General features: G+C 33.8%; 1 protein-coding gene across 1 annotated transcript in view; it reads left to right on the forward strand.

Moving 5' to 3' along the window:
- The window catches only part of LOC144356193 (uncharacterized), a 28,868-nt gene that overhangs the window by 12,396 nt on the left and 1,841 nt on the right, over positions 1-14,631 (forward strand). The window contains exons 3-8 of the mRNA XM_085508511.1: positions 1,478-1,574; positions 3,543-3,666; positions 5,197-5,499; positions 6,902-7,053; positions 13,417-13,534; positions 13,790-13,987. Of these exons, the coding sequence (XP_085364637.1) occupies positions 1,478-1,574; positions 3,543-3,666; positions 5,197-5,499; positions 6,902-7,053; positions 13,417-13,534; positions 13,790-13,987 (992 nt within the window). The remainder of the gene's footprint in view (positions 1-1,477; positions 1,575-3,542; positions 3,667-5,196; positions 5,500-6,901; positions 7,054-13,416; positions 13,535-13,789; positions 13,988-14,631) is intronic.

A 14,631-nucleotide genomic window follows, 5' to 3' on the forward strand; every position in this document is an offset into this window, starting at 1 on the left:
GATTTTCACATTTATTTATTAATTGATGAAATGCACTATAAACTTTCATATGATAAAGTCAACATAACATAGAATGTCATGTAAGTTGGTTGAAATGTATATTTTCTGAAGGGTAGCAAGGCAGCCTCAGTAGTGTTTTCCAAAATCAACAATACAGGTTTAATCTGTGTGCCTATAAGTTTCAAAGATAAACTCAAGACAAAGCAATGTTAGGATGTGTTATCAGTAGCTATCTGACACACAATGAGTGTTTCCAAACATTCGAGTGGGTTGTCTCCGCCCGTTTGTTTCACAGATTAGTCATTTGCATATGAATGTGTCAGACACGAGGTCACACAGCCACTGAAAAAAATCATTGATCTTGGTGTTTTCATATGCCGAATTTATCCAATTATAGCTATCCCATTCCTTTATTTTTTTGGTTTCTAATAGCCTTACACATTTGGATGCACCTACACATGGTAAAACAGACCTTGATGGGAAAACAAATTGATTGTGCCGATAAACAAGCTTGAAAATCTTTGCTGTGACTTCATGGACGTTTTCTAGGAGTTTGTTTTTCAAAATACAAGGTCTTTAACAAAAAATAACGTATACTTATTGTCGTCGGATTAACACCAAATTTTCACAGCTTTAAGGTGACAATGAGAGGAACTTGAATGTGTCCAGACAAACTATTTCATCGATTATTTACCAACGAGTTGTGGTTTGAGTTGGGGGCAATGTGACTAAAACAGTAATTGAAATTCAGCACACTTTTTTTTAAAACGCGTTGCTTGAATAAAACTGACCAGACACATTCAATTTACCAGACTATTGAACAACTAGGAAAAGTGAAAAAAATACTTTTTATCGCCAGCCTAAATGCGTAATTAATTTTTTTACAGAAAAAGTAATTTTTCACCTTTGATTGAGTAACGCGTCGTAGAATGCAGATACGGGCATGCAAAATACACTTGTGAAAAGCTTGAAGTCTGGCGATTCTAAAAATATATACTTTTCCGGGTCTATTTGTAGTCATTTAGTCACAATTAGAAGATGAAAACAAGTATGCAAATAATAGTCTCGCTACCTTAACATTTTTAAAATACAGTGTAAAAACTGGAACTCATGCATATTGTGAATGTTTGAATCACGCATACATGTAGTGTGAGAGTTCGCTAAATCACGCATCGATCTTGTATTGTTGTTGTTTATTCCTGTTTTACATGTTGCATGCGTCAAAACGGTCACATAAGACCTCTAGGTACATAATTTTGACAACAATCATACATCCATAGACATTTTGTAATTTTCGTAAACAGTAATATTTTTTTGTTATTTTCTCAAAAAATCTACCCAACCATAGGGCTAGTAACTTGAGATTTTCACCAGCCCAAGTGAATAGTATACCCATGCTGGGCTTATGGACGGGCAGTAATTTCAAACACTTGTGTAACACTTCCAAATTAAACTTCATATCTTTTTATTTTTCCAGGTGTAGTACGTGTGGAAACAACACCTACATTGATAGGTTTAACTATTGCACGCAATGCTGGGGCTGTACTCAGCTATGTAACTATAGAGACCAGTATGTAAGTAATGAACCTTGTATATTATATTATATTATTAATACCGTAACGTCTTACTTATTATGGACCAGTCTGGTATACAACAGCAATTCATTGAGGTGTAAATTGTTTCAATCTTGCAGATACTTGTTACGAGTGTCTCAAAGTACATGACAATTGTACTTGCACTATTATAGTTTTCTTGAATGAGAGTTGATTTACTTATCCTGCAATCAATATACAAGTCAGGCTGTCAGGTTATAGCTGTCATTATTTCTGCATTTTCACTGCACATTTGAGATGTACATGACTCACATTTGTACCATATTTCACATTGCTCATGGGCCGCAGACATACCAACATGTTATGCAGTTATTTTCAAAATTACCATAGCTGAGCTAGACTTTGTCCGCAGTATACATGTGTTGCAGTGAAACATGGGATAAAATATTTAACATGCATATGATAAATGATTGACAAGATGTGATAGTTGGGCGCTGCAAAATGTGTATGTGAAAAAATCATGAATCTTGGGTTGCTTGTAAGCCATACTGTTTCCTACATTGACATAATAAACACTATCTCAGCGTTGACTCTTGTGCTTTTCTGCTAACTTATTATCTTATTTATAATCCACATGCTTTCTAACCAAGAGCTATCTTTGAATTTTATCAGCTGCAGTAAGTGTAAGTTTATCAAGCTCATCTTATCATATTTAACCCTTTGAGCGCCAGACATTTTTTCCCCCAAAATTCAGTGCAAATATTTTTACATTTGGTAAAATTGTCACTAAATTTCATCTTCATTTTGGACCATGCAGACAGTTTTTTGATATAGCCTTTAGTTTTTGATTGAAATATTTGTCAATTTATATCAACATTTAATGTTGGGAAAACTGTAGAAAATCATTTTTTAGATAGTGCCAAAAATTTACAATATGGTGTTCAATGGGTTAATTACACACTTAAAAGATGAGATGCACCTTTTAACCACACTTTTTAGAAGATAGAGGAAATGACTTGAAAATGGTAAATTAGCTTTCCGGTAAACATTTTTAAAATGGTGACAGTTAACATATCTTTTTACTAGAATGTCATTGATCATTATTCTGAAACAACAGCCAATCAAATTATTATTACTATTCTGATGTTCTGCATAAATTACACTAATTATATTAATTTCATTCATATAGCTCTGCTTTAAATATGCAGACTTTGATATGAGGAGCGAAACAAGGAGATATACATGTACAGTATTTCAAAGTGGATTTTTTAATGCCTAGAATTCAACAAATATCTACCCTAACATCAATTTAATTATTTTGTTCCCAATGTTTTGTTATAAATTGGGCATACTAAACTGTATGTAGACATTCAAATGTAGAAAGATTTTTTTTGCTGCCTTTATTAATTAATTATTTAATTAATTGTTTAAAATAAATTCAACTAATTAAATTAAAAGTATGTTTGACCTGTTTTGGAATGTGAAACACAACAAGAATTAAAATTCTCACAGCATATTAACATTCAGATGGTGCTTCATGATACTGTAAAGTGACTAATTTTCACTGGGTTTAAATTTCACTGATCTACCATTTCAGGCATATTCAGTGGGCTTTAAATTCACGGTTTTATCATTTAGATAATGTGTTTTATGCTAAATTTTACATATTCACTGGGTTTTAATTTAGCGCATTTTCCAGTCAGCGAAATAAGCTAAATTAAAAGCCAGTGAGTAATTAACCTCTTTACAGTATTTACCGATGATCAAAAAGTGCTTAAAAATGCGTCTCATCTGTGTGTTTTTAGATAGTTTTTATTGTACTGCCCTAGTTTAGACTTTAGTTGTAGGTTAGTTGATGGTCAGCTTAGACAGACTTGACAAATGTATTAGATTTAGAATATTTCACAGAGACAAGGTTAAAAGTAACAGAATATTTTAATCATGTACAATTGACCCTTTTTATATGCATTCTTTTTATTGTTTATACAGGTGAAACTGGAATGTAGTCCCACACAAAAAAGGGTGTGTGCGTGTGTGCCTGGAAAACGAATGTTTGGTGATATGTGTCAGGATATTACAGAGTGTGAACCAGGCTATTATATGAAAAGGGAAAGTAAGTTATATGTTTGTTTCCTGTCATGGGAACTGTATATGTCACTTGAAACCACAAACTCCACTACTATTATTTGTTATGCCATATATACTCATTTGACTCCGTATGAGACAGGTTTCATGCACATCATGAAAAACAAAAGAATCTGTTTCTGGTGTAATTGATATAATTATAAAATCTTGTCCATCTGGCATTGCTGCTGTTATTAACAATAAATATTTGTGTCCCAAATAACTATTTTTGGCCATTTTTTCCTAAATCTTTACAGTCAAGCATCATTGTGTTAGTTTTGATTTAAAGTGGGAGGGTCGTCACCTGTGCACACACGGGAATTGAGTCCCAATCGACGATAACAACACACGCTAAAAAACGCCGATTGGCAGCCATTTTAGTGCTAAAACTTCATAAAAAATCAAGCATTTCTGACATTCAGGAACCAGATTTCAGTCATGCATGAACATATTTCTTTAAACTTGTTAAGTCTATTGAATATAATAGATTTTTGATGCACGTCATTTTTTTTTTCAGATCAGATCAAAATTGGCCGACTGTTGGTAATTTAGTTTTAACAAATGCAGTTCCAGGGCCAATCAATTCAACCTACATACATCATATATCATTAGCGTTGTTTTATTTTCGGAACGTTTTGACATGATATATTCTAGAGTACAAACACGTGTTTGGCACTTCTCGGATTAGCTGTCACCGAGACAAATGCCGCTCTAACGTTGACAATTACATTAACCAGGCAAAGCGCTGTCGTGAGAAGTCCGATTCAGGCCGTCGCTGTAATTCCTTCTATGGTAGCTTCGCAACTTGATGCTCGTTATGCACACCCTCCTTTCTATGCTCTCTACGATGCCAACTCCTCATGGAGCTATTATTTAGCGATCTATATTTTATACCAAGAAGTATTTGCTGTACAACGTATTGATGTTCATGTTGAGTACAAATAAACCAGTTTGAATTATACCTCACGTCTGTTCAACTCAAGAAAACACAACGCAATCGATGTCCGTTTCAATAACAATTCCGCATGATTAGTCAGTTCGTTTTATGTGACGAAAAGAACACCCCAACGCCTAGTTTTGCGATATAAACTTAGCCACCACATAAATATGTACCATATGTACATGCATACGTTTCAAAATGACTGATCACCATTTTCGTGCTAGAAATGCATATTGAATGACATGGGTAGAATAAAAGAAGGAATCACACAAACAAACTAGTTGCACAAACAAAACTGGAGTGTAAATAATTATTTCGTTCTAATGTTGACTGTTACTGAAAACTGGATGGGGACATATAGACAATGATTTGTGTAATTATCATTTGGCGTTTTTATAGTTGTCTACTATTGTTACACAGCAGTATATACAATGCATAGTAGATTTAGTGTTAATGAAAATTAAACAATAACTATGACATTTTTTTGTAATTCACAATTTTATGCATGATGATATACAATAATAATGTTTTTATTATTTATCTAAGCTTTTAATCTATATTTTTAATTGTTTTTTACAGACAATCATAAGTGTGCACCATGTCCAAGGGGCACATATTCAAATACTCATAACGTTAATGAGAATTGTACACCGCATACAAACTGTACCATGTTTGGATTGAAGTACAAAAGAAAGGGAAATCGCACGTCTGATGTATCTTGTTACGATGATATCGATGTGACCTCAACTCCACCTGTTGCTACCACTGGTGTGACATCAGATGATACTAATAAGGGATTTTCAACAAGTACAGATGAAGAATCGACTACAAAAGTAGAAGAACTGCATATCACAGCAGATGGTACCCACACTCAGCTCAAAGGCATGTTTTAATCAGTTAAATAGGTCACTTTTATTTACCCCCCCCCCCCCTAAAAGTCACACATCTCAGTACTTTTGTTGGTATGACAGCATCACAAACAATCACAGTTGGGACATATGATTGTGTTTTTTTTCTTCTAACATTTTACTCTCGTAAGGTAAGACAAAAAATTAAGTCTAAGAAATAATGCAGCATTATAAATAAAATTATTATACATCTGTCACCGTAATGCTATACGTTACAGCGTGCCGTAATTTTGCTGTATTTTACAAGATCTTTTCATCCTACCATATTAGAAAATGCAAATTACAAATGTGGAATGATTACGCGTGTAAGCGTCCTCTAATAATAAAAATAAACATGGCTGCCATCGGGGTTTGACCGGACTTAACAGGCCTTAACACAAAGAAGTTCATTGCTTCTGTTCTAAACATTTTGTATTTCGGCATTACAATGACGTATCCTTGGAAGGAAAATATGTTTAATAATAAGGTTATTACGAGAATACCTCAAAGTATGCACTCAGACAGTACGCTTTCGCATCGACCTCTGCTGCGCATCGGTCGATACTCCATCTGTACTGTCTTCGTGCATACTTTGAGGTATCTTCGTAATAACCTTATACTATTTCATTTTTAGCTCAACATACTGTAGGTCCACTGTGTCATAGTGATGATGCTGTGTCTGGATACTGTCTTAATAGATGACGTTTGACTTGATTTCTGTTGTGTTCATGAGAAGTTGATTCACCAAAAATTATGCAAACTAGTTACCAAAACTTTAAAAATGCATAAGTGCTGGTATTGATAGCACATGCATTGGCTTGGCCCCTGTTTTTGTCATTTTTGGTAAAAAAAAGTGCCATTTACGTTCGCTCCTTGTGTGTAGAAAACTATTTTGCATCATTGTGAGTTATTAACATTTACTACCAAACAAAATGTCTTTTTTTTTGGCAATCGAACCATTGACAACAGTCCAATTGGGGTTCAATTTTACTTACATACCAGCAAAAGTAACAGAATGTGTGACCATTACCCAAATGTCATGACATTGATCTATTCAATCACATTGAGTTAAATACAGCACATGTAATGTGTATGTAGAATTTTAATGAATATTATTTTCTTTTTTTGCATAATAACTATATTTAGTATAGCTGAGTATCAGAACCAGATTTCTATGAAATTCTATGACTGTGTTCAATTATGCGTTGAGTTGATGAGTTTGGTTCAAATGTATACAGAAGTTATGATAATTTTCCGATTAACTTTAAATATTGACAGTGTTTTTATTGAGATAATTTATATAACTCATGTTGTAATCACATTGTGAATTTTTGCTTTACTTGTAACTTAATGATGATGATCATGATGTGTTATGTTCTGTCTTTTATGTAATATAGAAAGCAGTCATATTTCAACAGTTGAAATAATCCCACATGATGTAGCTGTGGTGGTAGGTAATCCAGTTGTACTTCGATGTATTGCTTCGGGATATCCACAACCAACTATCACATGGAGTAGACATGCTGGTGAACTTGATAGCAATCATCAGGTATTGTGAACTTTAACATCTATATCTGCATATAGTCAGTCAGTCATTTTTTTTAATGATCATGACAATTTCCAAGTCACAGAACAAATGAAAGATTCACTGACAAGTTACCGTAAAAATCATATTTGAGGCCGCAGCTTTAATAGAAGCCGCACCCCTAACTTGAGACATTGTTTCATGTTGAAATTGACAAGTTTTGATCCCAGGAAAAAGCCTGCAATATAAGCCGCACCCCAAACTTTCACAAACCAAACAGCCACCACATATTTCAGAAAAAAATATACCATTTAATTTTAAATCAAGGCATAATTGTTCGAACATTTCAATGATTCCTGGCGCTTAGATTAGAGTCTAATTTAGGTTTTCCGTAGTCATTGACGCTTATTCCAGAGTACAGGTTTATTGTGGGTAGCGTGAACGGGTAAACTGCGTTTCGACAATGAGCTGTTATTATCGTCAAAAGTGTTAAATTGTTTTTCAATGCTCAGCTTATCTTTCAAAAACAACTAATTTCTTGATTTAAAAAAAAAATCATGCCGTTTTCCCATCAAAATCAAAGCCAAACGATCGCACTACAACAACGGTAAATCTCTTCCGTGTTTTGTTTACCATGAGGTTGCTGAACTACATTAACATATTTAAATGAGCTATGGTAATTTAATCACGTGGGCACCATCCAGTGTTTCGATTGGTTAATTAGAGACTTGACCTATCAGGTCAAAAAAAACTGTTTCAAGTCACTAAAGATGTTTGAACAAACATGGCGGATGTCGTATCGGATAGAGCGTTTATATGTGACCGAAATCATTCGTTTGCGGTGAAACTAAGTTGAATTTTCACAATAATTCAACAAATTTATTTTTTGTACGTTACTGTAATCACTGCTGAGTAATAATCAGCAATTGTAACACTTCGAAAACAAGTAAGTCATTCACTTGAGTGAAACGCAGCATGACCGTTACCGTGATCATTTGCTACTAAGAATGCATTCGTTTTTGTTTTTACTTCTTTTAGAATATACTTTTTGTTATAAAAAAAAAAATGAGAAAATAAATATATATTACATTAAATAATATACTGAGTATTTTTTTTGTTATCATGCGAACATTTTTTTTGATTGACTTTTTTTATTTTTTTATTTTAATTTCCCCGATGTCTAAATTAAACATGGAATGTACAGTCACTCTGCCGGAAGTTGAACATGCCAGTAGTTGAACGCAATCAACTGTGTCAGACGGCTGTCTTTCAGTTGTTACCCGTGCTAACGAATTAGTCTATTCAAGAGATTGTTGTATACAGTACCGTAATCTGCAAATGCATGCAAATCTATTTGTAGATATTATTTATTGTGCAGTATGTTATACAGTATGAAATTTCGTTTGTGTACAAGTTTGTCTATGTGTAAAAATCCGAAAGTGCGCTTAGAATCGCAACAAAGCTGCAATCGAGTGTCGTGCATCTCATTAGCATATCATTATCCCTTCTGGCCTTTGTTTTTTGAAAAAAAATTTCCCAATGTTACCGAAGTGAATGCTCTAATTAAAGCCGCACCAAGACTTCACGCATCTGAATTCGTCCACTGAAAAAATGAATTTTAATTAAAGCCACGGCCTCAATTAGGAATTTTTCGGTAATGACTTATGCACGTTTAGTTGTATTTCATTTATATGACCTTTGAACCACTGGCAGCATTTCTGTTCTAAAACACCAAAAATCAACATTTGCTATGCAAATGGGAGATCAAATTCCATGCTAGAAACTCGATTTTTATACTTCGTTATTTTATTGTCTTTTTCTTTTGAATTCCATAATTTATAATTTTCTTTGTTTTTTCCAAGAATTATTTTTTCGTGCTTTTTTTCATCATTTGATGGACTTATACTTATGGGCCGCCTCAGAAAAGATGATTTTTTGTTGGTTTACAATTGTAATCATCTTACCACCCATTAAAAATTATCCATGTTACATATTTCGTTCACCATACTGGGCTTAGGGGATTAAAAAAAAGCAAAACGAGTCGCCTTAGATTTCCGCAACACTTTTACAATGAAAAAACAAACATGTTCATAAAAATACACATATTTTATTACAATACGATTTACATACTGTCTGAATTTTCAATGTAAAAATGGGTAGGGCCTGTGCTGTGGGAAAACAGTCAAAGGCAAGTTCTTTATTATTATCTTGGTTGTGGGATGTTTTCGATCGTACGTAAACTCTCCACACAAAGCAATTTCCACCATGATGATTCAATAGCCTTGGACCTAACAGGTCAAGTCTTTCGTTAACCAATCAAAATGCTGACAAAGTTTTCTGATGTTTATGATGTAATTTTTTTTAACGCAATCCGGAAGTGAATTTCCACGATGTTAAAATGTTAGCACTGATTTCTACGAAAAAATGCTGATTTTTTTCCTAAAAAATAGTAATTCACAATTTTTAAAAGATAAACTGAGGGTGGAGGATGTATTTAAATTTGTCACGATTGCCAACAGGTCCCATAGAAGAATAGTTTACTCGATTACACCTCATTCTCGATAATCTCAATAGATACCATTATTCAGAAAATTAAAACAATGAACCAAGCTACCATACTAAGCATGGTTTTTATGCGATGAAACACACTTTTTACACGCATATTTTAATAAATGTCATCGCCCTGTAAAAACACTCTGGGCTTATAATCAGGGATGCACTCAACTCGTCAATGTCTAAAAATAGAGGCATAGACTTATATTTGCGGAAGGGCTTATGCTGGGGAAGTACGATTTTTGATGAAACTTGATGCATAGATGCTCTGGGCTAATCTGCAGATTTGATTCTGTTTGGGTGTAAATCTCATGCATATTACTTACCAAATTTGCATGATAATTAGCTAATTTGATAATAGCTGTTCCACTCATATCTATAGATATATCATATCATTGGATTTTGATGAAACTTGGTACATAGATGATCTGGGACAGTGCACAAACTTGTTTATTTTTTGATAAAATTCCATGCATATTAAATACCTAATTTGCATAATGCTTTTGCCTTTACCTCTGATTTCTCACGTACTAATCACATTTCAATGAGACTTGGTTTATGTATGCTCTAAGACAATGCACAGACCTGTTTAATTTGTGCTTAAATCTGTGCATATTAATTATCTAATTTGCATAATTATAATTGTTTGACGAATATTTTCTAATCATATTTTAATGAAACTTGGTATATTGTTGGTATGTGACAATGCATATACCTTCTTAGTTTTACATTAAAATCTGTGCATATTAATTACCCGATTTGCTTAATAATTAGTCAGTTTTCAGTTTTTCCTTCAATATCTCGGGAACTTATCTTGTTTCAATGAATCTCTAATGATCTAATGAATCACATATTTCAATGAATCTCTACAATATTCTAAGACAATGCGATGATCTAATTAGGTTTGGGTTTATTTACTTCCATAATAATTACCTAATTTGCATAATAATTTTTCTTTTCGGCTTTCAATAATTTTTTTAGGAATTAATCTTCACATTTCAATAAGACCCGGTATATAGGGGATATTGCAGTAGTTTTGGATTGAAATTGAATATACTTAATGCCGAATTTGCAGAATGTGCATAATCCACACATTTCAGTGAGATTAGTTTAATAATGAAAACATTGCCTACTGATTAACCAATTATTATTAGCTAATTTCTGTTATTTCGAAAAATCATATTTAAATTGAACTTGAGGTGCTCTGGAATAAATTAGACTGAAAACCGCAGATGGTAAAATCAAATGTATTTTCAGTAAATAAACATCAATAATGTGGATCACATTGTTTTCATGTTGTAAATGTACACCTCAAATAGCAGACAAATATTAGTTGCATAGCTTCTTGTTTGGAATGCTAATTCATTGTTATTGTCTTCAATAATCTCACACTCTCAACACACAGGAGTTCTTAAGCTTTCTTTGATTTTGGAAATGTTATCAATAGAGTATTATAACAAATTAAATAACAAATAATTACTTAAACTATTTTATCGTATTAAAGGGTGCAGTGTTGGTATTAATTATGGCTAAAACATTCAACAAAATCAAATCAGGCTGATTGGTAAATTTTTGTTGAAGGTTGTGATAAACAATTTAACAATAGTGTTGATTTTGTGAATATAAGGGTTGCATCATTCAACTAAATTTAAACAGCATGGATAACTTCAACGCTTTTGTTTCTGCATTGCTGGACACGATGCACTCTCTATATTACACCTGCTTTTGAATTCCTTTAAATTATTTCTTTGAAGAGTCATGAGTAACTTCTTATATTTTGCACATTCTAAGGAGATTACTGAGTATACATGTATATATGGTTAATCTGTATGCATAGATGATTTTGCCACTTTATGCAGTGATCTTCTGACCATTTACTGTGATTTTGTAGTAGTGCATCTTATGCAGTGATCTTCTGACCATTTACTGTGATTTTGTAGTAGTGCATCTTATGCTGTGATCTTCTGACCATTTACTGTGATTTTGTAGTAGTGCATCTTATGCAGTGATCTTCTGACCATTTACTGTGATTTTGTAGTAGTGCATCTTATGCAGTAATCTTCTGACCATTTACTGTGATTTTGTAGTAGTGCATCTTATGCAGTGATCTTCTGACCATTTACTGTGAGTTTGTAGTAGTCCATCTTATGCTGTGATCTTCTGAACATTTACTGTGAGTTTGTAGTAGTGCATCTTATGCAGTGATCTTCTGACCATTTACTGTGATTTTGTAGTAGTGCATCTTATGTAGTGATCTTCTGACCATTTACTGTGATTTTGTAGTAGTGCATCTTATGCTGTGATCTTCTGACCATTTACTGTGATTTTGTAGTAGTGCATCTTATGCTGTGATCTTCTGACCATTTACTGTGATTTTGTAGTAGTGCATCTTATGCTGTGATCTTCTGACCATTTACTGTGATTTTGTAGTAGTGCATCTTATGCAGTGATCTTCTGACCATTTACTGTGAGTTTGTAGTAGTGCATCTTATGTAGTGATCTTCTGACCATTTACTGTGATTTTGTAGTAGTGCATCTTATGCTGTGATCTTCTGACCATTTACTGTGATTTTGTAGTAGTGCATCTTATGCTGTGATCTTCTGACCATTTACTGTGATTTTGTAGTAGTGCATCTTATGCTGTGATCTTCTGACCATTTACTGTGAGTTTGTAGTAGTGCATCTTATGCAGTGATCTTCTGACCATTTACTGTGATTTTGTAATAGTGCATCTTATGCAGTGATCTTCTGACCATTTACTGTGAGTTTGTAGTAGTGCATCTTATGCTGTGATCTTCTGACCATTTACTGTGAGTTTGTAGTTGTGCATCTTATGCAGTGATCTTCTGACCATTTACTGTGATTTTGTAGTAGTGCATCTTATGCAGTGATCTTCTGAACATTTACTGTGATGTTGTAGTAGTGCATCTTATGCAGTGATCTTCTGACCATTTACTGTGAGTTTGTAGTAGTGCATCTTATGCAGTGATCTTCTGAACATTTACTGTGAGTTTGTAGTAGTGCATCTTATGCAGTGATCTTCTGACCATTTACTGTGATTTTGTAGTAGTGCATCTTATGCAGTGATCTTCTGACCATTTACTGTGATTTTGTAGTAGTGCATCTTATGCAGTGATCTTCTGACCATTTACTGTGATTTTGTAGTAGTGCATCTTATGCAGTGATCTTCTGACCATTTACTGTGAGTTTGTAGTAGTGCATCTTATGCAGTGATCTTCTGACCATTTACTGTGATTTTGTAGTAGTCTATCTTATGCTGTGATCTTCTGACCATTTACTGTGATTTTGTAGTAGTGCATCTTATGCAGTGATCTTCTGACCATTTACTGTGATTTTGTAGTAGTGCATCTTATGCAGTGATCTTCTGACCATTTACTGTGATTTTGTAGTAGTGCATCTTATGCAGTGATCTTCTGAACATTTACTGTGATGTTGTAGTAGTGCATCTTATGCAGTGATCTTCTGACCATTTACTGTGAGTTTGTAGTAGTCCATCTTATGCTGTGATCTTCTGACCATTTACTGTGATTTTGTAGTCGTGCATCTTATGTAGTGATCTTCTGACCATTTACTGTGATTTTGTAGTAGTGCATCTTATGCAGTGATCTTCTGACCATTTACTGTGATTTTGTAGTAGTGCATCTTATGCAGTGATCTTCTGACCATTTACTGTGATTTTGTAATAGTGCATCTTATGCAGTGATCTTCTGACCATTTACTGTGATTTTGTAGTAGTGCATCTTATGCTGTGATCTTCCCATCCTTATATACATATACAGGGTAAGCCATGTGTGGTTTAACTATATTTTATAGATTCATCACAATGTATTGATGATTATTAGAGCTAGATCTGAAGATAAGGATGTATATGTCTGTGAAGCAGAGAATATAGCTGGCACCATGATTGCATTTGCACAGGTTGATATACATAGTAAGTACAGACACTTTAAACTGTAGTACTATCAGTAACGCAATTTTTCATTTTACAGTGTTGAGACAATATTTGTATGAAGAACATTTGCTCATGAACCTTTAGGTAGACTCAGTACAATTTACATGTAAGTGACTTGTATGTAATAAAGGCGACCTGTCAAATGTTATCATGTCCAGTTTGGTCTTATGATCCTGTGTATAAAGGTTACTGGTTCAAGATGAATTCTCATTGCAAATCTATTTAACTCCACAGTGAATGATGTTAAGAATGGTACAAACAAAATATATGATTCAGGAAATTATGGACAAGAATTGTCTGCCATTGGACTTGCTAGTACATGTATATTATTTGTCATACTTGTTGTTGTCATAATTGTGGTGGTATATCGCAAATACTTTAATCGAAAGAAAAAGCAAAGTTTGCAGGCCTCGGGGAATACTCATGGAACAGGTATGTCATATAGTATATACAATTGTTTGACTGCATATTACCCAAAGTTATGGAAACCAGAGGTAGAAAATGAATAAGTCTACTGAAGTAGGCATGGATTATTTAATACCTGTTGATTGTTTTTAAGAGAAGGATGGATTGTGCATTGGTACTTAGGGAGGAGGCAATATAGATGGTTGTGATGGGAGTTATGATAAAGGTTGGATGGTGATGCCAGTGAGAGGTAGTGAGAGGATCCATTGAACATGGAGTTCAAAAGATTCTCTCTCTAAGTGTGTGTAGATGTAGATTCATAGACTTGACTAAATTTTGTCAATGTTAACAGCACTGTCCCACAGTTTACAGTGGGTATGTGGCATTACTTTTAATTTCCCAGATCAAGGATGATCGATTTGTACCAACCATACCATGGCACTGTTATGCATGTGTTATGGAATACATAATAATGACCTGAAGTATGCGCACTGTGTACACAGTATACTAATAACTTTAATGAGGTTATGACATTATTATTTTAGGGTGCAATTATTAATAAAAAGTATTTCTTATGGAATGCTGCATTTTCGGTCTTGACCTCCACCCTAAATTGGTCACCAGATTTAACAAGTGCTGCTGCTTTTTACACAATAAGTCTACCTTAGTGA

This window comes from Saccoglossus kowalevskii, chromosome 15 (assembly GCF_978046115.1).
Source record: "Saccoglossus kowalevskii chromosome 15, keSacKowa6.1, whole genome shotgun sequence".
NCBI classification, from domain to species: Eukaryota; Metazoa; Hemichordata; class Enteropneusta; family Harrimaniidae; genus Saccoglossus; species Saccoglossus kowalevskii.